Genomic DNA, 23,590 nt, shown 5'->3' with positions numbered 1-23,590 from the left:
CCCTTTACTGTCCTACCTCCCACTGTTGGTTTTCATTGTTGTTTTCCATTTCCTCTTCCTGTAGTGTTTTCCCAAGGATTTTTTGAAGAGATGGTTTTCTAGCTGCAAATTCTTTTAACTTTTGTTTGTCGTGGAATGTTTTAATTTCATCTTCCATCCTGAAGTTTAATTTTGCGGGATACCCGATTCTTGGTTGGAATCCATTTTATTTTAGCGTTTGAAATATGTTATTCCAGGATCTTCTAGCTTTTAGAGTCTGTGTTGAGAGATCAGCTGTTATCCTGATTGGTTTACCCCTAAATGTAATCTGCTTCCTTTCCCTTGTAGCTTTTAAAATTCTCTCCTTATTCTGTATGTTGGACATCTTCATTATAATGTGTCTAGGTGTGGATCTCTTATGATTTTGCACATTCGGCGTCCTGTAGGCTTGTAGGATTTGGGATTCTGTCTCATTCTTCAAGTCTGGGAAGTTTTCTTGTATTATTTCACTGAATAGATTGCTTAATCCTTTGGTTTGGAGCTCTGTGCCTTCCTGTATCCCAATGACTCTTAAGTTTGGTCTTTTGATATTATCCCATAGTTCTTGAGTGTTCTGCTCATGGTTTCTTAGTAGACTTGCTGAGCTATCTATGTTCCTTTCAAGTTGAAATACTCTGTCTTCATTGTCTGATGTTCTATCTTCTAAGTGATCCACTCTGCTGGTAGTATTCTCAATTGAGTTTTTAAGTTGGTTTATTGTTTCCTGCATTTCTTGTATTTCTATTTGTTTGTTTTTTATTACCTCTATCTCCCTGTGAAATTGATCTTTTACTTCCTGGATTTGTTTGTCAATGTGATCTTTCATTGTCTGATTTTGCTGTCTCATGTCTTCCTTGAGACTCCAGATCATCTGAAGCATGTATGTCCTGAGCTCTCTATCTGACATTCCATCTGTTGCAGCTATTACCTCTTCTAAAGTTGAGTTGACCTGCATTGCCTGTGGTCCTTTCTTTCCTTGTCGTTTCATACCGCTGGCGTTTCTTTCTGCTTGGTGAAATTGTTGTGTCTTTGATATTTTCCCTCTATTTATTTATATTGCTCTTATATAGTTGAAAAATCACCCTTGCAGGGCAGGTAGTGGCTGTGATCCTCCTCCAATTAGTGTGATCCGTCTACCATGCTGGCAGGCCCTAGGTCTGCTTTGCTGGTCGGTCAAAGGTCCACCTACCCAGCAGGCGCCAGGGGCACCTGTGTCACTCCGTAGGTTGCTGGGCCTAACCTCCCGATGGGTTGCAGGTTCGCCTAGCTTGCAGGCACTGGGGGAGGGGCCGGTTCCGCCCCTCAGCAGGCTTTGGGCCCGCTCTGCTGGTGTTCACAGTCCTGCCTACCTTGCAGACACTGGGGGAGGGGACGGGCCTAGCCCTCAGCCATCCGCAGGACCTGTCCTAGTGGGTCCGGTCCGCGTTCCCCGCAGGCATGTGTAGCTGCTGTCACTTAGCTGGTTGCTGGGCCTGACCCGCCCGCCCGTGGCTTGCAGGTTCACCTAGCTTGCAGGCACTGGGGGAGGGGCCGGTTCCGCCCCTCAGCAGGCTTTGGGCCCGCTCTGCTGGTGTTCACAGTCCCCCGCCTACCTGCAGACACTGGGGGAGGGGACGGGCCTAGCCCTCAGCCGTCCGCAGAACCTGTCCTAGAGGGTCCGGTCTGCGTTCCAGCAGGCGCGTGTAGCTGCTGTCACTTGGCTGGTTCCTGGGCCTGACCCAACAGCCATGACTTCTCATCATCTTCGAGAAATTTTAAAAGAGCAGGGAATAAAAGAGAGAGAGGGAAGATATGGAAAGTGTGACTTTGACTATTTTCAACCAAGAAAACAATTGTATTATAATAGACAAAATCAATCAGTAGTCCCTATTTATGATAAAAATTTTATGGTCAATAGAAACCAGAGATTATTAATATCTGAAACAAAAATTCAATGTATTCCAATTATTTTGAGGAGTTTTATATGTTTTTAAGAATAAATCCACAGCCCTTTTTAAAATTAAAGGCAATGTGGAAAATTTGAAATCTAGCCCATGCATCAGTTTTTAACTTGGCCAATTATAAATGTAGCTCTGATTTAAAATTCCAGTCAAACATTTGCACAGAAAAGATATTGTTAAAAGTGATCCTTTTGGGAGTTTCTTTATAAAATATCCATTTTTCTGAAGCAAGAGATTAATTTCTCCTTGTGCCCAAATGGACAATATTAAGAATTGTAGAAAAATTTCTACTTCCCCACTATTTCTCAATGACAATTCTGGTACAGATTTCTGGAAAGTGCACTGTATAGATAATGCTAGAAGTAACACAATAAGCGATGTCTCTACGATGAGTAATGACCAGTATATTTACATTGGTTATAAAAATTATGACCATAGAGAAATCCTAGTCCTTTTCTAAAGGAAATTTACCAAGATGAAAAATGTAGGAAAGCCTTGCTTCAGTGATCAAAAACTAGTATTCATTAAAATATTCATAGCCAAGACAAAACCTGCAAGTGTAAGATATGTGAAAGGGCCCTTAACCACAGTGCAGAGCTTGCTTAATACAAGAAAATTCATAAAGAAAGTGAGCCCTATAGGTATAGAAGATATTGAGCAGGCAAATGCTTTGATATATTTTTTAAACACAGCAGATACTATGACAGTGATAAATACTACAAATTTAAAGGATGTGGAAAAACTTTTAGTGAAAAGTTACAACTTATTAAGTATCAGAGGATTTATACTGAAGGAAAGACCTGTAAATATAAAAGTGTGGGAAAGCTGTAAAATTTTTTTCAACTCTTACTCAACACCAAAAAATTTATTTTGCAGAGAAGACCTACCAATGTGAAGAATGGAATGCACTCAAGAGCTTTACTCAACATCACAGTATTCATACAGGAGATATGCCATGCAAATGCAAAGAATGTGACAAAACTTCTAATAAAAGCTCAAATCTTATTTGCCACCAGTGGACTCACCCTGGAGTGATGCCCTACATATGTAAACAATTTTGCAAAGGTTTGAGTCAAAAACCAAGCCTTAAAAATTACCAGAGAATTCATACTGGAGAGAAGCCCTTCAAATGTAAAGTATGTGGCAAAAGTTTTAATAGAAATTCACATCTTGATTGCCATAACAGGATTCATACTGGAGAGAAGACCTACAAATGTAAAGTGTGTGGCAAGAGTTTTAATAGAAACTCAAATCTTGATCACCACAACAGGATTCATACTGGAGAAAAGCCCTACAAATGTAAAGTGTGTAGCAAGAGTTTTAATACAAACTCGCATCTTGATCGCCACAACAGGATTCATACTGGAGAGAAGCCCTACAAATGTAAATTGTGTAGCAAAAGTTTCAGTCAAAAATCATCACTTACTTATCACCAGCGAATCCACACTGGAGAGAAGCCCTACAAGTGTAAAGAGTGTGGCAAAGCTTTTAATAGCATCTCACATCTCTATTGCCACAATAGGATTCATACTGGAGAGAAGCCCTACAAATGTAAAATGTGTGGCAAGAGTTTTAATCACATATCATCACTTACTCAGCACCAGCGAATTCACACTGGAGAGAAGCCATACAGCTGTAAAGAATGTGGCAAAGCTTTTAATAGCATCTCACAGCGTAATTGGCACAAAAGTATTCATACTGGAGAGAAGCCCTACAAATGTAAAGTGTGTGGCAAAAGTTTTAATACAAACTCACATCTCTATTACCACAACAGGATTCATACTGGAGAGAAGCCCTACAAATGTACAGTGTGTGGCAAGAGTTTCAGTAAAAAATCATCACTTACTCAGCACCAGCGAATCCACACTGGAGAGAAGCCCTACAAATGTAAAGAATGTGGCAAAAGTTTTAATCAAAAAATAGTACTTACTCAGCACCTGAGAATCCACACTGGAGAGAAGCCCTACAAATGTACAGTGTGTGGCAAAAGTTTCAGTCAAAAATCATCACTCACTTATCACCAGCTAATCCACACTGGAGAGAAGCCCTACAAGTGTAAAGAGTGTGGCAAGAGTTTTAATCGCATATCATCACTTACTCAGCACCAGCGAATTCACACTGGAGAAAAGCCCTACAAATGTAGAGAATGTGGCAAAGCTTTTAATCAACAACCATCACTTTCTCGACACCAGAGAACCCATACTAGAGATAAGTCCTATAAATGTGAAGAATGGCAAAGCTTTTAATATTGAAGGTGACATCTTACTAAACATTATAGATTTTATACTGGAGAGAAGTTTTACAATGAAAACATTGCATCAGTGTCTTTAGGATGAATCAACCCTATTTCACAGTAGTTCAACACTATTTCACACCAGAGATATGATAGCACAGAAATCATATAAATGTAAAATAGGTGACAGAGTCTCCAATAGTTGTTCACAACCTACTCAGCACCTCAGAATTCATACGAGTGATAGGACGTGCGGAAAAATTTTTGCAAAGCTTTTGGCCATTGATCAAACATTTTTAAAACACGGGAGGATTTATAGCATATAGAAACCCAAAGAATGTGTCCAAGACTGTAGTCAAATTTCGGACATTTTTTAATTTCTGTCCTCATATTTATATCAAATGTGGAGTAGCATTTTTCCAAAGTGTGTACCTTAGATAACAGCAAAATATTTACATAACACCTTGACAAATATAAAGATTGTATTAAGTTTCTTATCTATAGCACATCCCTGGAAGTTTTTGGGACTTAGGTGGAAAAAAAAAAACATTTAAATGTAGAAAATGGGTAATTGCTTTTGACATTTGCTGAAAATTTTCTTAACATCTTTAGCTGAAATTGTATAAATAAGGAAATACAAGTATAGAATTGTGCATCCCTAAAAGGATATAATTTTAGTATAAATCAACAATTACTAAAGAGTCTCATTTTTCACAACTGGAGAAATAATAATACTCAGAGTTGATTATTTCAGAAGTCTCTTAAGATTTATATGAAATTTAAAATTTAAATTTTTAAAAGCCTCTTAAACTTAGGGACACTTAATCAGTAAACCACATCCTCAGATTTTTTTTTTAATTTTTATTTAGAGATAGGTTTTTGTAAGTTGCATAGGGCCTCACTAAGTTATGGAGCCTGACTTTGAACTTGCAAAGCTTCTCACATCCCTGGAGTCACGGCATGGTCCACCATGCCCGTTTTACAGACATTTTTTACTTATATTTCATTACAGATGCAATTTGTTATTAAATAAAGTGTGAATTTCTTAATGTTAACCTTGTCATGCATTTAATGATATTAGTTCACAAATCTCCCACTATTCACTTTGCTAATGGATCGATGCAGTAGTAAAACGTTCTATTGCGTAAATAATCTATAACGTCTCCATTAATTATTTCATGTTTAATCAAGTGTTATTTGGAGAATATTACTTTTGTAAATTATATACTCTCTCGTTTGTAATTATGGGAAAATTAAGACAGTTATAGGAAGGACCTCGGGATACTAAAATAATGCCCAGATATCCCTAGTTTGAATCATGAGTTTAACATTTCACCTTAGAGAGTAGCAGTACACCCTAAGGGATCTACAACTCTGGAGAGGTATACAAGCTCTGAGGGAGAGGAGAAAGACGCAAGAGACTAGGAGCCAACGTGCCTATTCAGGCAATAAAGGAGGGTTGCTGAAGGGGGAAATAATCTTAATGTTTCCTGGGGAATCCACATGGTCCATAGGCCCATCCTGACTCTTGCACTGAAGATATCATGCAGTTCCTCATGAATTCTATGATGTTCATCACTGAGGTGACTATACTCTCCTCTAGTGTAGGAAAAACATCACAATTTGGGACCACTTCTTTAGTTTTGGATACCCAGTAGAAAAGTGTAACATGAAACATGTAAAATTATGACTGTAAAAAGAAAAAGACATACTATAGGAGCATTTATGTCCCCACATTTTTTATTTCATTATATATTTTGATTTTGTAGACCCTACGGTTCTACTTAATAATTTACAATATAATGTTTGTTATACTTATTGGATTATACAATAGATAGCATGTGTCATGGTCTCCCAGAACCCTCTGTAATACAGTTATTATAAGACACTATCAACTAATCCTGTCCCTCATCAGATCTTATAGCTCCAAGAGCCCATGACATCACAGACAGAGAAACACAATTTTGATTGAAATAAACCTCTAGACTCCCATCTACAAGTCCTGTTCAAAAAGTAAAAACACAATATTCTCTTCATATGTGAGCCTTTTGGGTCAATAAAACACAGCCCACCAATATTTCATTTAACTTTGTTTGGGAAAATAAATATTGAAATAAAATGATAAGTTCTAGGAGAATAATATTCACACCATTCTTTATTCCAAAGGGTAAATATCTAGGTTTCATGCTTATCTCCACATTATTTTATGCAGAAAACTGGCTTCATTTTACATATGAGAGTTTAAAGTATTTCTACGGCCAGGAGGGAAAATTCAGTCCTAGAGGTCTAAAGAAAATACTAAAATCTTCCCTTTTCTTGATTGAATTATGTCTGCAATCCTTGATGAAACAGCTAAAGAATGCTGATTTCTCAATACATCTGGCTGGGTGGCTCATTCATTGGAATCCCAATTTATTTAGTCATCTCAAGGCTCTCACTCCCTCCTCTAGGATCTGACCTGTTCTTGGGAGGACTTGGTGTTCTTCAGGGGATCACCAGGTCATGCAAGATGTTGGAATGAATCTTTCTTTGTTCTAACTTGTATTTATTCAACCTCACTTTCAATACAAGTTAGAACACGACTTCAGACTCTCACCTGTGGAGAGGATGCTCTGCCAGGAACTTCCCAGTCAGGACCCTGAAAAGCTCTTTGGGACTCCCCAGTACATAGGTTCAGTGGTTGGGTCTTCCTAGTCTGGCAATACAGTTGCCTATGTCTTTCCCTTTTGCTTTCTCTCTTGCTTTCATAGAATTACTCAAGAAACACTGTCTTGTATGAAGAGAGTGTCTTCCTTATCTATTGGATCTGACCTGCGAAGTTGAGCAGCTGCCCACATACTGAATGTCACAAACACATGTATGTGTTATCTTTCAACTGCATGATTTTTTATTGCATGGGGGAGGAAATTGAGAATGCTTTCTTTGAATGCCCACAGCACTATTCATAGTATTCATAACACTGCTATGTAATGTTTCCTCTCTGCTCAACTTGTAAGTATTGTTCTTGTGCTGCTTTGTAAAACAAATAGAAAAGAGTTGTAAACCAGAAATTTTGTGATTATAGCTAGTTGCACAGACTGACTTGGGCAACTCTATTTACCATTTTGTTTTGTATGGGCTCAAGGTACTCTTTTATACTTTTATTTAACGTTAATAACCTTACCATTCATTGAAGAGTTTTTAACTCACAAACCTTCTCGGCATAAAAATTTTCCTTGTCAATTTAAAAATTTCTTACTCTTTCTACATCCTGGGAACAAATTTTTACTCCTCACACTTCAGATAGAGCCCTAATATCCAGAGTATACAAAGAACTCAAAAAATTAGACAATAAGATAACAAATAACCCAATCAACAAATGGCCCAAGGACCTGAACAGACACTTCTCAGAGGAGGATATACAATCAATCAACAAGTACATGAAAAAATGCTCACCATCTCTAGAAGTCAGAGAAATGCAAATCAAAACCACCCTAAGATACCATCTCACTCCAGTAAGATTGGCAGCCACTATGAAGTCAAACAACAACAAGTGCTGGCGAGGATTTGGAGAAGAAGGTACTCTTGTACATTGCTGGTGGGACTGCAAATTGGTGTGGCCAATTTGGAAAACAGTTTGGAGATTCCTGGGAAAGCTGGGAATGGAACCACCATTTGACCCTGCTATTGCCCTTCTCGGACTATTCCCTGAAGACCTTAAAAGAGCATGCTACAGGGATGCTGCCACATCGATGTTCATAGCAGCACAATTCACAATAGCTAGACTGTGGAACCAACCCAGATGCCCTTCAATAGATGAATGGATAAAAAAAAAATGTGGCATCTATACACAATGGAGTACTATGCAGCAGTAAAAAATGACAAAATCATAGAATTTGCAGGGAAATGGATGGCACTAGAGCAGATTATGCTTAGTGAAGCTAGTCAATCCCTAAAAAATAAATACCAAATGTCGTCTTTGATATAATGAGAGCAACTATGAACAGAGAGGGAGGAAGAGCAGGAAGAAAAGATTAACATTAAACAGAGACATGAGATGGGAGGGAAAGGGAGAGAAAAGGGAAATTGCATGGAAATGAAGGGAGACCCTCATTGCTATACAAAATTACATACAAGAGGTTGTGAGGGGAATGGGAAAACAAACAAGGAGAGAAATGAATTACAGTAGATGGGGTAGAGAGAGAAGATGGGAGGGGAGGGGAGGGGGGATAGTAGGGGATAGGAAAGGTAGCAGAATACAACAATTACTAATTGGGCATTATGTAAAATTGTGCATGTGTAACCGACGTGATTCTGCAATCTGCATTTGGGGTAAAATTGGGAGTTCATAACCCACTTCAATCTAATGTATGAAATATGATATGTCAAGAGCTTTGTAATGTTGTGAACAACCAATAAAAATTAAAAAAAGGAAAAAAAAATTTCTTACTCTTTTAGGGTATACATGATAGTAGAGCAAATTTTGACATATTATACATGAAGTAAAACTCATTTTAGTTACCATAACATTCCTGAGATATACATGTTGTGGACCTTCCCTGGTGGTGTATTTATATATAAACATTGAAAACTTGTGTCTGATTCATTCTACTGTCGTTTGTATTTCTATTTCCCTTTTATTCCCTTCAATCCAACTTTGTCTAATCCACTGAATTTCTATTCTCTCCCCCTCCCTTGTTGAGTGTTTTAGCATCTATGTATATTATGTATTATATGTAATATCTGTTTCATTCTACTATCATTTCTATCCCCATATTACCTACCCTCCCTGCACTCCTCTGTACTTAATCTAAATAACTATTCTTCCCCCAGCCCAATTGTGAATTAGCATACACTTATTGGAGAGAATATTTGGCCTTTGTATTTGTGTGGGGGGGGGCGGCTTATTTCACTTAGCATGATATTCTTCAACTCTATCCTTTTACCACCAAATGGCATAGTTTCATTCATGTTTAAAGCTAAGTAATATTCCATTGGTGGGGGAAATTATATATATATATATCACATTTTATTTATCCATTCATCTGTTGAAGGAAACATAGGTTGGTTCTATGGTTTAATCTATTGTGAATTGTGCTGCTATAAACATTGGTGCAGCTGTTTCCCTGTAGTATGCTGTTTTTAAGTCCTTTGGGTATAGTCCAAAGAGAGGGATAGCTGGGTCAAATGATGTTTCCATTCTGGTTTTTCAAGGCTTTTCCATACTGCTTTCCATGGTGGTTGCACCAATTTGGAGTCAATCTCATGAGCAATGTGTGTGTGTTCCTTTTCACCCACAACCTCACCAACATTTATTGTTGCCTGTATTATTAATGATTGCCATTCTGACTGAAGACATTTGTATAAAATCTGTAGGTTCTTTCTTCACATTATTGTCTCTTTTGCTGAGAAGCAGCTTTTTAGTTTGAATCTATCCCCTTTATTTATTTTGATTTTTAATTTTTATGCTGTAGGGGTCTTGTTATGGAAGTGAGATTTTGTACCAAAATTCACCTCAGATTTTTAAATGGCATCCCAAGTTCATGAATGTTTCAGTTTTATTGTTTCTCTTACTATCTTGCCTCATAGATCTACATGTTCTAAAGAGACATGAAATGATCTAGCTTCACATACATGATTTTCTGATGACTTTTATTTTTCAATATGTAGCTGCAGATGGTTTAAAATATAAATCTATTATTTCAGACTTTAAATAAAGCACATCCATGCCTTGTGTAGGAAATATTCCATCAATAGATCAACATCAAATCTATATATATATATATATATAAAAGCCTGGATTCTAATGCATGCACATCCAACGCAGAGCTTGGCCCATAACACTTATTCTATTCTAGATCCACACTTTAGAACCTCCATGAAAGCTCTTATAAATCCACAGCCTAAGACTCGCTTCCCAGACATTCTTCTTTTTTGGGGGTGGTACGATGACGAATTTGAACTCAGGGGCACTCAACCCCTGAGCCATATCCCTATCCTTATTTTATGTAGAGACAGGATCTCACTGATCTGCTTAGTAAATTTTTTTCACTGAGGGTGGTTCTGAACTCATGACCCTTTTTCCTCAGCCTTCCAAGCTGCTGAGATTACAGGCAAATACCACCATGCCCAGCTCCCCAGAGAGCCTTCTTGAACTGGTTGGAACCCACTTGTTCAGTATGTTTTGTCCTAATCCTCACAATTAGAGATGAAATTATTTTTCTCTCTATGAAAAATCATGGCTACAAAGAGATTGGACTCAACAACACGTAATTACACAGCATGTCCACCTTACAACAAAGGTGTTGTATGCAATTTTCCACCCCTCCAAAGAGATCTTCTTGGCTCCACAAAGTTGGGAGTACTGGCCAACCTTCTGCCATGGCTCATTCAGAAGCCTCCAAGGAAGTGAGTGTATATTAGGGACAGTATTCCAGGTGGCACGTTTGTGATTAATGGGCTATGCCAGGGAGTAAGGCAGAGCCCAATGAACCAAAGGCACAAAACTTTCATGTGGCTGGTCCAGGATGGGGGTGCATGAGGGTATACTTTTCTTTGGCCCTTGATGTGTCTTTCCTAACTGTACATATGCTGAAATACTTGTTCAATGAAGTGCATTCTTTTTCTGATTTATGTTTCCCTCTCATGTGTCTTTGGAGGTCTCATGCTTTGGCAATTATTGTGACTTTCTTCTTCAGTTTTCCAACCTTCCTCGTCCCATCCATGTGGAATTTATGTCTGTGGATATTAGTTTTCATTTTATATATTTCCATTTAGTCCAAATTTCCATTACCTCTAGAAAAAATAAATGTTTAATTCATTATCGTGCTTGTACTTACCCTTCACATGTTGATAATGGCAGTGTTCAAGAACTATCTTCTGATTTCTATAACTGGAACATAGTGGGTCTGCTTGAAATGACTGTCCTTTCTTTTGACTCCAGATAATGGGGATCCTTTTTAATATAGCGCTCTAATGCTTTTATGTACATTTATATACAGTACCCAGGATATTGAGCCTGCTTTTTACATGGTTTTCTCTCAGAGAAGGTGGAGTTGATCATGTAGGTTTCTTAGAGTGGACTCCAGCTCGGACTCTGCCTCAGCTCTGACTAGATTTCATCTGCCTGTGATTTCTACAACATGTGACCTATAGTTATTCCTCTTATTTTCTTAATTTTAATATTTCACTTAGAGCTTGAGCCACAGGACTGACACTTTCGAAAGGATGACTTACCAAACCATCACTACCCCCAAGAAGGTGTGCTCCATGTACAAACTAGGAAAGAGGGGCCCATCACACATTTCAGGGCTTCAGGGAAATTATGGGGGTGCCAGGAGTCCCTCACATCAAAGTAGAGGCATTTTAGGTTGTGGGACATGTTTGGACTAATTTGATTTTAGGACCAGAATTAGAGTTATTTAAGTTTCCATATCAACATGAGAAAATAATCTCAAGATCCTTTTCCAGATCTGTCCAGGAAACTGTAAGGGTTTGAAGCCCAGATCTCTTGGATTGCTGTTATCCATCAGAGAAGACAATAAAATTAAGAGAGATGACATGTCCCACTGGGGAAGCCACAGTTCTGTGTTCTCCAGTGGGAACTTCTTGCCTTTCTATAGACAATAAAATTACAAATCTGCAGAGACAGAACTTAAACACAACCTTTCCATAAAACTTACAAGTGTTTGTGCTCTCCTCAGCTTATTCAGGTGACAAAGTTCCTCTGTGTCCTCAGATGCAGAGTTAGTGTGGATTCTAAAAAGGGCATTGGAGGAGGGAATTCAATCTACTAGTGAGCTTTTCAAGTAGCTTCTTTGCTTCTCAAAGAAGCAAACATCTTTAGAAGACAATATCCTTATTGCACCATACAGAACATGGTCCTCTGAGCTCATTAGGACTGTTGGAGCCCAGAGGACCATGTTCTGTATGGTGGAATGAGGATATTGTCTTCTAAACATGTTTGCTTCTTTGAGATCCTGCTAAAATGAGTCAATTTTTCTTATATGGAATGTCAGTTTTACTTCTTCATTTTTCAATGTAATAACTTCATGGGACATAACTTACATATGGTATGTCATGTAGAGATTTTAAACACTATACTTTGTATACTTATTACCAGGGAATTAATACGTTTTAATATTTTGATTGATAATCTTGTTTTGGTCATCTTCATAACTCATAGAACAATTATTGTTTGAGTAATTGTACATTTTGAAATCTTTAGAGGGAAATGATGTTCTATGTTCAAAACCTCATTTTATAGAATGGAATCTCACATGGTTAAGAACTTTCAGTTGGTAAATGTCAAACAAGGGACCGTGATCAAAAGGAAGTACATTAAGTCTTTTAGAAAATCAAATAAATGTGCTGGTAAGTCCAATTCATGGTGCCAAATTATAAGCTTGTGAATATAATTCACAAGAATTTGGAAGAATGTTTTTATGTATTAGTCCATTCTGTTTTAATCACTAAAAACATTTTGCAATATCTAATAATGGAAATGTGTAAACTTAATTTTGCTTAGAGGAACATTCTGGACAATTGAAATCCATCCTGCCCTGGTCACTTTCAGATTTTTTTTCCAAAATACAATTTTTTATGTCATCAGCATGCACAGATAAATGTGACCCCAAGACACACTGAAAAAGATAAAACAGGAAAGCTGAAAGCAGAACTTGACTCTTCCATCGCAATATGAGTCAGGGAAAATGGACCCTTCTGCAGGATCATGTGGATTTCCCAGTAACGAGAGCTTGGGGTCTGCAGAGAAGTGCTTGGGCTCTCTCATCCCTGAGGTTGTCCACAGAACAGAGTAGAGGAGAGTGTGGCTGTGGACTCTCTAATCAAGTCCTCCAGAGACCAATCAGGAAGCAGGCCTGATTTTATTATGCAGTTACCATGTATATGTACTCAGGCAGTGCCTAAGCAAAATATAGACAGCCACCAATGTAATGTCTGCTAACTGTCCTTGCAGTGAACAATCAAAGAGTGGAACTGCAACACATGGCCTTGTGCCCAGAGTTGTACCGATGTGGTAAGCAATTTGCCACTCACACGCCTAGCATAGGGGGTGGCCTGCCACTCAGACGCCCTTTACCTGTGCCCTATATGCAGTACTCCATGCACTTGTCCCCACAGAGAAGCACCTCTGGGGCTTCTTTCTTGACTTTAAAGAACAATTTCTCTTTTAGTTACCTTTCTCAGGAGAAATTTAAAATAATAGTAATATAAATATCATAGCTGTGTTAACCCTGTGCTGTATTTTCAAACCCTGACAATTTACAAAAGAAACCCATGGTTCTCATATCTACTTCTCACAAAGAGCTGCCATTAAGTAAAGTCTTGCCCAGGGTTTGCTCGTCGTGTTACTGGAGGGTGTGTTTTGCAGCAGAGGGGCTGGGTGATGTGTCGCCCTCTCTGAGGTGTCAGTCATTTCTTCCTAGTGCTATTTATAGATTCCCAGCACACAAAGAGACACAAGTAAGAGGTTTCTGCCAAGGCTGACATCAGTCCCAAGCCCACTTGCTTGAAGCAAGACCAGTCTCAATTCTCCATCTCCCTTTTGTCTCTTAGTTTATACAAAGAGGACATGGGGAGGGTTGGCAGTAGTGGTGAAGCTGAGCTGTGAAATGAGGACAACCCCAAGCTGTAAGTCTGCACATGTGTTGTTAGGGGTGACAGATCCTATTTACTCTCCCGTTATGAACAGGATGGTGCTCACACTGCATATGGGAGAAGAGATGCTTCTTCCTCTTACTTTCACCCTGGAATGTGCCCACCCAGAGGGTCCAGATAACCCTAACTTGCAGCAGGGTATCCTTCTCCTGTAATTTTCTCTACTTCTGTCCTGATCACCAGCTCGTGTCCACTGCCTGAGCAGTCCTCACTAGATGGTTGCAACACAGATGATGATGCATGTATCATACAGCCTCCCCTGAGTTTAGTGAGAGCACCATATATAAGATGACTCTTTCTTGGATCCAGATGCTAGAGGGAGTCTTTACTATCAGCTCTTAGAAACAAAACTTGTGATATTTTTTTTTAAATATCTTTTTTCATGTGTGATCTGTTTTTTCTCATCTCCTCACTTGGCCTTTCCTTCTTCTTACCATATGTGAATTCTTCAAATGTAACCTATTTCAGAAATCTGTGTTAGATTCCCTGTGATTTACATATTCTTCCACACAGAATGCCCACTCTAGTGGGCAGCTTGATTTCTCCAGTGCATAAAGGACATGAGTGCCCAGTACAATAGGGCATCCGTGGACCAAGGTGGAAGTGTCACTCCGTAGACCCTTGTTTGAGAGGTGTTTCTCAGATTACCTCCTTGATGTCAGAGAGCTTGTGTTATGTCTCATGATCTCCTGGACTATGTTGTGCCAGGCATAATGTGCACAGCTGGGAAGGTACATAGCTCAGGATTTCAGTCATCTATGAATCATTCCCTTCTCCAGGATGCTTCCTAACAACAATGGAGCCTCAGTAGGGATGTTACTATACATAATTCTTCACAACACTACCATGGTACATTTACACAATTTTAATCATGCTTGATGCGCATCATTTACTGATGATTGTGGTTCAAAACTGGAGCTAGCAGAATGACCAGACTGTGCTTTCTCCTGGCCACTATCTGTATGAAGATTAGTTCTCATTATTGCATGAAATTGTGTCCCTTTCTTTGAAGCATACTATCAGGAAAGGGTGTAAGTTCTTCCCAATACTTATACAGAAATTTACCATCAGAAAACAATTTTCCAACAGTTTCAAGGCAATGAATAATCCATTCATGAGTTGTTGACTATTACTGCAAATTCATGGCACCTGCACACTCCAGTTTGTATGACTGCAGATTCCTCAGCTACACTGACCTTAAATTCATCCAATGGCCTGGAGACCCACGTGATTAAAACATGTCATTTATTGAGTGTTAGAAAAAAAATTTTATATCTGTTATAAGAGACATTTGGCAAGGAGTGGCCAAAAGCAGTTAAGAGGGAAAAGTAACTCTTAGGTTTTATAGCCCATAATTTGAACTGTATAAGTAATTTTAGACTGTGGACATTCTAAAAAGTGTTCACACACTTTTCAAACATCAAAATGATATTTTACAAGGTAGAAGTTGCACAGATTTGATCACAACACATATTCAATTAAAATGCTGGATCCTATATGAAGATACAAATTAAAAATTAAACAATAATTAACACTTCAAGTTGCAAAAATAAACAAAGATGGCTGGAAACACAAATCATGACTCAATAATGGCCTTAAATGTTAGTGGCTTAAACACACCAATCAAAAGACATAGGCTAGTAGCCTGGATTAAAAAAAATTCCAACCATATTCTGCCCCCAGGAGACTCAGGAAAAGACATACTGAAGGTGAAAGACTGGGAAAACACATACCTCTCACATGAACCGTGAAAGCAAGCAAGGGTCTCCATACTTAAATTAAATAAAGTAGACTTCAAGCCAAAGTTAATCAAAATAAATAAAGAAGAACATCTCATACTGCTGAAGGGAACCATACACCAACATGACATAACAATCATAAATATATATGCCACAAACAATGGCGCACCTATGTTCAAACAAACTCTTTTCAAGTTCAAGAGTCAAATTGACCACAACATGATCTGGGGTGACTTTAACACACCTTTTTCACCACTGTATAGATCTTCCAAACAAAAGTTGAATAAAGAAACTATAGAGCTCAATAACACAATTAATAACTTAATTGACATATATAGAATATATATCAGACAGGAGGAGGAAGCTCGGCACCATGCCAGGCCAGAGGTACGAGGAAGGCTGGCCCTGCTGCAAGCGTTAGTCTGGAGGAAGCCCATCAACCCTTAAAACCCAAAATCAAATTTTTAATCATTTAATTTTAACAGTTTTCCCATTTTGTTGCCATGATCTTTTTTGCATTTTATTTTCACCTTTACTGTTTACTTTGCAGTGAACAATTCTTTTGTTAATACTTTCATTTAGATTATTTTCCTATATTTGTGATTTTAACACTGCTCGTTGCTACTGTATATAATTTAAATGATTTAATGTTGACCATGACATTATTGAACTAATTCTAATGTTTCATTAGTTTATGGAAATTGATTAGAAACATTATAAAAATAATAGTATCATCTGCATATGCTATTTTTGATGAAAATCCTGTTTAATATTCTCAAACAATATTTAGAAGTCAGGAAAGCAAACATTTTTATCTTTTTCTAAAACTAAATTGTGAAACACTTCAGTTAACACCTTTAAATATGAAAACAGTTCATAGCTGCCCTTAAGTGGATTGAAAAAGAATTTTTCTCTGGTCATAATTGGCCATAAGTTTTAGAGTAATTTGACGAGTGATTTGCCAAAACATTTGCTCTATCAAAATGATTTTTGGAAACTTCCCATATGACAATGTCCCTCTTGGTCATGAAGTCCAATCATTCTTTTTGTTGTTGTTCTCAGTTTTCTAGGGGTTTTGAATATCTGCATCAACATCTATAAAAAGATGGTCTGCAATTTCCATTGTTATGCTGTGTTAGCTGGTATTTCTGGCCTTACAGAAAGAATTAGTTAATTTTCTTCTTCTACATTTAGACGTGATCATGAATTATGGTTACTGATCCTTATTACATGTTTCATAGAAATCACCCATGAAGGCTCCTTTTTAAAAATGTGATTACTGTTTGGTTTTTTGGTGGGTCAATTTTTAGAGCTGGGTTTTCGCCAGGTTGGCCTCAAATTCCTTAGCCTAAATCCTCTTCTTGCTGTGGTCTCAAGATAGTGAAAACTAGTGGCATGGGCTCCCGTATCAGCATAACTGCAAGTATTTTTTGAGCAGTTGTAAACTTAAATGTTGATTTGTAGGTCTATTTTACATTTCTTCACATCTGGGTCTACTAATGTGTTCTATTGATTTCTGAAGTAATTTTCAAAGTTGATGATTATCTAGCAATTTATCTATATTTGGTTGTTTTCCAAACTTGAGATTTTCTTGGCAATTAACATGGAATAATGAGGAAGCATAATGTGGGAAACTGAGAACCTGGCATTTTGCTAATTGATCTCAAGATGCCCCATGAAGAATGGAGAGTGTGCAACCATAATCCTGTGAAACAAATAAAGCCGAAAAGCTAAATTATCATTTTATGTAGCCTAATACATGATCTTGAGTAACTTTCATATGTCTTTACACACTTGTTTAATTTTTAGGGCAGAATCCAAGTATTTTATCATATTTAAATTAGGATATGAGTGGTTTATATTAAATTTTGCTGAGTTGTGTAAGTTTCTTATATTTTGGATGTTGAGTTTTTTCAGACATGGGGCTAGAATCAGTTTTCTTTAACCCGGTCTACCTTACATTTTATTGATTGATTCCTTTGCTGTATAGAAGCATTTTTAGCTTTATATAGTCTCAGCCATTTTTCCTTGCACAGTCTCTGCATATTCTATCTAAAACCATTGCCAATACCAATGGCAAAAAAAAAATTCTCATTTTCATCTGGAATTTTTATGCTTTAGGTTATATCACAATGAGATATAACCACATGCTTGTGGGCTCAATCCTCAAAATGTTTGTAGGTAATTCATACTGCAGAGGATATGCAGAAAAGGAAACACTTGGACATCCTTTCCAGGAATATGAATTTGAATAGACGTTAACAAAACTATAAGGGGGTTTCTCAAAAAATTATAACTAGAGATGCAATATGACCCAGACATTGAGAATATGCCTCTATTTTTAAGATTTTTTGGAAAAATAGAATACACAAAATATGTACATGTGTATACAGAAGAGAGTTTTATTTTATTTACTCACATAATCATGGAAGTAATAGTTACCAAATGTTTGCCTGCAGGATGGTAATACTGGGAAACTGGAAACAGCTCAGTCCAAGAAGCTGGAAGGTTCACAATATGAGGAAACAAATGAAGCAGCTGTGGTCCAAAACAGAGGACTTAAATGATCCTGGTAGATGAAAAAACAAATAACCTGATCAACAAGTGGGCTAAAGGACCTGAACAGACACTTCTCAGGAGAGGATATACAATCAATAAATATATGAAAAAATGCTCATCATCTCTAGGGATTAGAGAAATGCAAATCAAAACTATTCTGAGATGTCATCTCACTAAAGTCAGAATGGCAGCTCCTATGAAGACAAACAACAATAAGTGTTGGTGAGGATGTGGGGAAAAGGTACACTCATACACTGCTAGTGGGACTGCAAATTGGTGCAGCCACCATGGAAAGTAGTATGGAGATTCCTTGGAAATATGGGAATGGAACCTATGTTTGACACAACTATCCCTATCTTCATTCTAAGCACAAAGGTTTAAAAACATCATACTACAAGGACACAGCCACATAAAAGTTTATGGCACCACAATACACAATAGCTAAACTATGGAGCCAACATAGATGCCCTTCAGTGGATGGATAGATTTAAAAATGTGGCATATATACACAATGGAATTTTACTCAGCAATACAAGAATAAAATCGTGGCATTTGAATGTAAATGGATGGAGTTGGAGAAGATAATGATGAGTAAAGTTAGCCAATGCCTCCCCTCTAAAATAAAAAAAATGCAGAATATTTTATATTTTATTGACATAGGAGGCTGACTCATAATGGAGTAAGAAGGGGGAGCATAAAAGGAATAGATGAATTCTAGATAGGGCAGAGGGGTGGGAGGAAAAGAGAGTGGGAAGGGGATTAGCAAGGATGGTGGAATGTGTCATACATCCAAAATACATGTATGAAGACTTGAATTGAGTGTCAACATACATTACATAAAAAAGATACAAAAATTGTGGTATATATGTGTATTAAGAATTGTAATGCAAAAGAAAAAAGAATTGCATTAACTTACATTAGGTTGAGGAAAGTGAAAGGAGGGGAAGGCAGGGGATGTGGGAATAAGAAACAGAATGAAACAGACATTATTACTTTATGTATGTATGTGACTGTGTGACCCATGTGATTCTACAATATGTATACTCAGAAAAAATGATAAATTATATCCCATCTATGTATGATATATCAAAGTACATAAATGCTTTCTACTGTCATGGGTAATTAATTAAAACAAATAAAAATTTTAAAAAGACCCAGGTAGAGCCAATGGTGCAAGTACCCAAAGGGGACTTCAAGAAGCTTGGAGCATAAATGAGTGACTGCTTCTCTTGCTTTTTTCCAAATCAAACCTATTGAACACCTATATATATATATATGTTCATTACAGGTATTCCCCAGGCTTTCTGACTCAGCCTTTTGGAAGCACACTCACAGACACCTGGAGAGATCTTCCACACCAATTCTCTGGGTATATCAATCCACTCAAATGGACAGCTGACATTAACCACTTCAACAATTGAAGGAAATAAAATCCATCTTTAGGAATATCTACCCTCCCAAGTTAACTTCAGTAATATCCACAACCTAAATTTCCAAAGAGTAACTCAGGAAGAAGAACCTATGGTATGTTACAGATAATAGCAAAAGAGAGATTTATCATTGTGTTTACACACAAATATATCAACATACATATATAACCTTTTAAGTTTTTTTTTTTTTTTACGATTATTTTGAGACAAGATATTTTAAGGTGCAGTGGGTGTCACCAAGATGCGAGGCTGGCTCCAAGATAGTGATTCTCGAGTCCCTAACATGACAAAAGAAACGTGCCTCCACACCTCACTTATTACTTAACTTTAAAATAAGGATGATGTATATGGCAGTGTTGCCAAAATGTGAAGGCCAGCCTTAGTAGTTTGGTAACAATGTCTTAAAACTAAAAAAGAAAATGATGGTGGATCTCTGTCACAGGTAAGGCAACCCTGGGTCGAAACCCCAGAAACAAAAGAATATTCTCCATTAACACACACAAGCTGGAGGACTTTAGGCTAAGTGAGATGATCCAGATGCAGAAGTACATTGTATACTCTATGTTCAGAGCCTGGAAGAAAATAGAATGGATGTATAGGGAGAGCCGGGTTGATATCAGGGAGGATCATCAATAATATCGCATCATATACTGGAAATTCCAAAAGACAGTAGGATTCTGTTTTTAGTGCAGAATTTGATAATTATGAGAGATGGTGGGTTTTATCATCACATAGCAATTGCACATACTAATGGGATTCAGTGTGATGTTTATATATATGCAGATACATGTATTCATAATATCCAAACAACCTCTTCTGACCTTGATGCCCCTCACAAACTCCTCAGCCATACTAAACACTATTGTACTTGCACATGATATTATATTAGTTAACATATGAGATGTGACACTATTGTGTATTTCTCTACTGAGCATGACATCATCCAATTTCATCTATTTTGCTGACCATTAGAGGAGTTTGTATTGATGGCTGAGTAATACACCATGGTGAATATATAATGTACTTTCTGGTGGATATGTTCAATTGCTTACCTACATTACTGGCTTTTCTCTATATCAGCATTGTTAAACATACTATTATTCAACTTGAATTTATGTAACAAAAGAAAGCAACAACTACAAAAGAATGAAGAACCTGGGAGCGGGGGCACATACCTGCAATCCCAATGGCTTGGGAGGCTGAGGCAGGAAATCCACGAGTTCAAAGACAGACTCAGAAAATTAATAGGGAACTATACAACTCAGTGAGACCCTGTTTCTAAAAAAAATTAAACACGACTGGGGCAGTGGCTTTGTGGTTGAGTGATACTTGGACCTATCCCTAGTATACCCCCCCCAAAAAAAATAAGAGAATAAAGAAACTAGAAAACTGTGTCCTAACCTGATTTTATCAAATGAAAAGAAGCCAAGGCATAAGAAAAATCATGTTCTTTAAGTTTGTTAATATAAAGTTAATAAGCTCTCTCTTTGGGTCTGTCACAAAGTGCAATATTTTGAGAGCATTCAGTAGGTTATATTACATGAAAAACTTCTCTTGTGCAAATAATGAAATAAAACCTTAGCCAGGTGTGGTGGTGCATGACTGTAATCCCAGTGTCTCTTGAGGCTGATACAAAGCCAGCCTCAAGAACTTAGGGAGGGACTAAGCAAGTCAGTGAAACCCTGTCTCTAATTAAATTACAAAAAAAGATCAGGAATGTTGCTGAGAGGTTGAGTGCCCCTGGGCTCAATCCACAGCATTAAAAACAAAAACAAAGATAAAAAAGAAATAAGACATTAGGCTGCTGAACATTTATATTTTCAGTGTTGCAAATATTTGGCTCAATACTCTCAAGTTCACTTCATCCATCAATTTATAATTGAAATCTCTAATTATTTGTTTGTGTGAGAAAAGAGACAGAGATGTTCCTGAAGTCTGCCATTGCTTTGCTAGTTTCTGCCATAAGCTAGGCAAAGATGTGCCCATTGTGATCCCCAGGGTACTGTGGCTCAGTCCTTTAAATTCATGCAAGGATGCACCTTGAGGAGTGGATGTTGACTTGACTGCTAAAGTGGGGAAGAGGTAAAAGGGAAGTAATGTGTGTGGGAGTGTGGGTGGGATGTGATAATGATGGCTTCTGACCAAGTCCTACCCATGATCATCTTTTTAAAATGTAAACAGTAAAATGGTTTATTTTCTTATATATCTTCTGGGATCCTGATCCTACAGTTAAATGTGAGGGACCCTATTCTCCATACCCAGCTACCTTAGCATTGTATTTCTCAATCTGATGCCTCACAATTTGAAATACCTATTCCCCCTTCCTCAGAGCCTTGACCTCATGTCTCTTTTGCTTATATTTTAAATATCTTAGAAATCCTCAAATACTAAGTTGCAGGTGAATCCGCAGTTGATGTTCCTCTTTCAAGGATAAGGATAGACATTTTCTCTCATTGTGTCCTCTACCTTCTACTCACAAAATGGGGACATTATTCATTTTTGCAAACCTAGATATTATCCTGATCCAACCTGTAATATGAAAGTCAAGAATTTAATCCCTGGGTCTGGGGTCAGGGTTAGAGCACCTGCCTAGCACATGTGAGGCACTGGGTTCAATCCTCAGCACCATATAAAAATAAATATATAAAATAAGATACTCTGTCCACTACAACTAAAAAAAAAACAAAAAAACTAATCCCTACCAGGGTTGTGATGGCACATGCATGTAACCCGAGCTGCCCTGGAGGTCAAGCCTTGAGGGTCACAACTTTGAGTCTAGCCTCACTAACTTGGCAAGACCATATCTCAAAGAAAAATAAAAATGGGATGATGAGAGAGCTCACTGGTAGACCATATCTAAGTCCTGTCCTCAGGATCACAGGGGAACGTTTTTAATTCCTACCTTTTTTCTATGAGTTAAGGTCACCACAAAAAAGAAGATGGCTTAGGGATAATGGTATATTTTCTAAAAACAAGCCATGTTAAGTGTTCAAGTGTTCACATTTCTTGAAAAATCCCCAAGTATTTTGCTTTTGATATTATGGACAGTAGAACTGTCTTTAATTTTATGTTTGCTACTTATTTTCTTATGCACATAAATAACTGATGATATTAAATTTTATTACTGTTCTGAACTCATCTGTTGCTTCTAATAGTAATTAGTGAACTCCTACATTAAAAATTTCCACTTAAAATCCACTACTACCTCATACCTCATATTGGAAAACCACAAAAGTTAGACAGCAAGAAACGGAAGTAAGTTGCACTACCCCTTTGACAAAGGAAAAGATACTGGTGAGAATCTCAGAAAAACTCTATTCCCTAAATGTCAGAAACCAAGAGAAAAAGACCATAATCTCCGACAAACTCACATGATTTTATTCTTTTATTGCTGAATAAAATCCCATTGTGTATATATAATGCATATTTTTTAATCCATTCATCCACTGAAGGGCATCTAGGTTGTCTCCACAGGATATCTGGGTAAAATGGTGGTTCCATTCTCAGATTTCCAAGGAATCTTCATACTGCTTTCCATATTGGCTGCACCAATTTGTAGTCCCTCCAGCAGTGTATGAGTGTACCATTTTCCCCACATCCTCGCCAACACTTGTTGTTGTTTGTCTTCATAATAGCTGCCATAATAAAATTTTTATTATAGTAAAATTCACAAAGACACACACACACACACACACACACACACACACACACACACCCTCGGGTTTTGCTTTGGTGTCTCTGGACAAGACCATGTGGACTAGGAACCTACAAACACGATGTCATCCTACTGCCAGTTAAGAGTGGGAATTGGTCCATGGGCAGACCTCTGGAATCACCAACAGCATCTCCCATAAACCTAAGGATCGAAGGGGTGTGGGGCCTAGAGATGTCAGAGAAGACTCACTGTTTTCCTCCCCCCTTTTTGATAGTGATTTCTGGGCCAATAAACTTTGCTCTACTTTGATTACATTTTTTGTATTATCTAAAACTCACTCTTGCAAGAACACAAGATCC

At 37.6% G+C, this 23,590-nt stretch overlaps 2 protein-coding genes across 2 annotated transcripts in view; one reads left to right on the top strand and one right to left on the bottom strand.

The window, feature by feature from the left end:
• Positions 1 to 4,204, top strand: part of LOC144251496 (uncharacterized) — a 77,079-nt gene extending 72,875 nt beyond the window's left edge. Inside the window, exon 5 of the mRNA XM_077794372.1 lies at positions 2,835 to 4,204. Coding sequence (XP_077650498.1) covers positions 2,835 to 4,204 — 1,370 coding nt within the window. The remainder of the gene's footprint in view (positions 1 to 2,834) is intronic.
• Positions 1 to 23,590, bottom strand: part of LOC144251498 (uncharacterized) — a gene marked incomplete at its 5' end in the record, with an annotated part of 302,179 nt that overhangs the window by 149,136 nt on the left and 129,453 nt on the right. The gene's annotated exons all lie outside the window — the stretch shown is intronic.

This window comes from Urocitellus parryii, assembly GCF_045843805.1.
Source record: "Urocitellus parryii isolate mUroPar1 chromosome 16 unlocalized genomic scaffold, mUroPar1.hap1 SUPER_16_unloc_1, whole genome shotgun sequence".
NCBI classification, from domain to species: Eukaryota; Metazoa; Chordata; class Mammalia; order Rodentia; family Sciuridae; genus Urocitellus; species Urocitellus parryii.
This window is presented reverse-complemented; position numbering and strand designations above follow the sequence as displayed.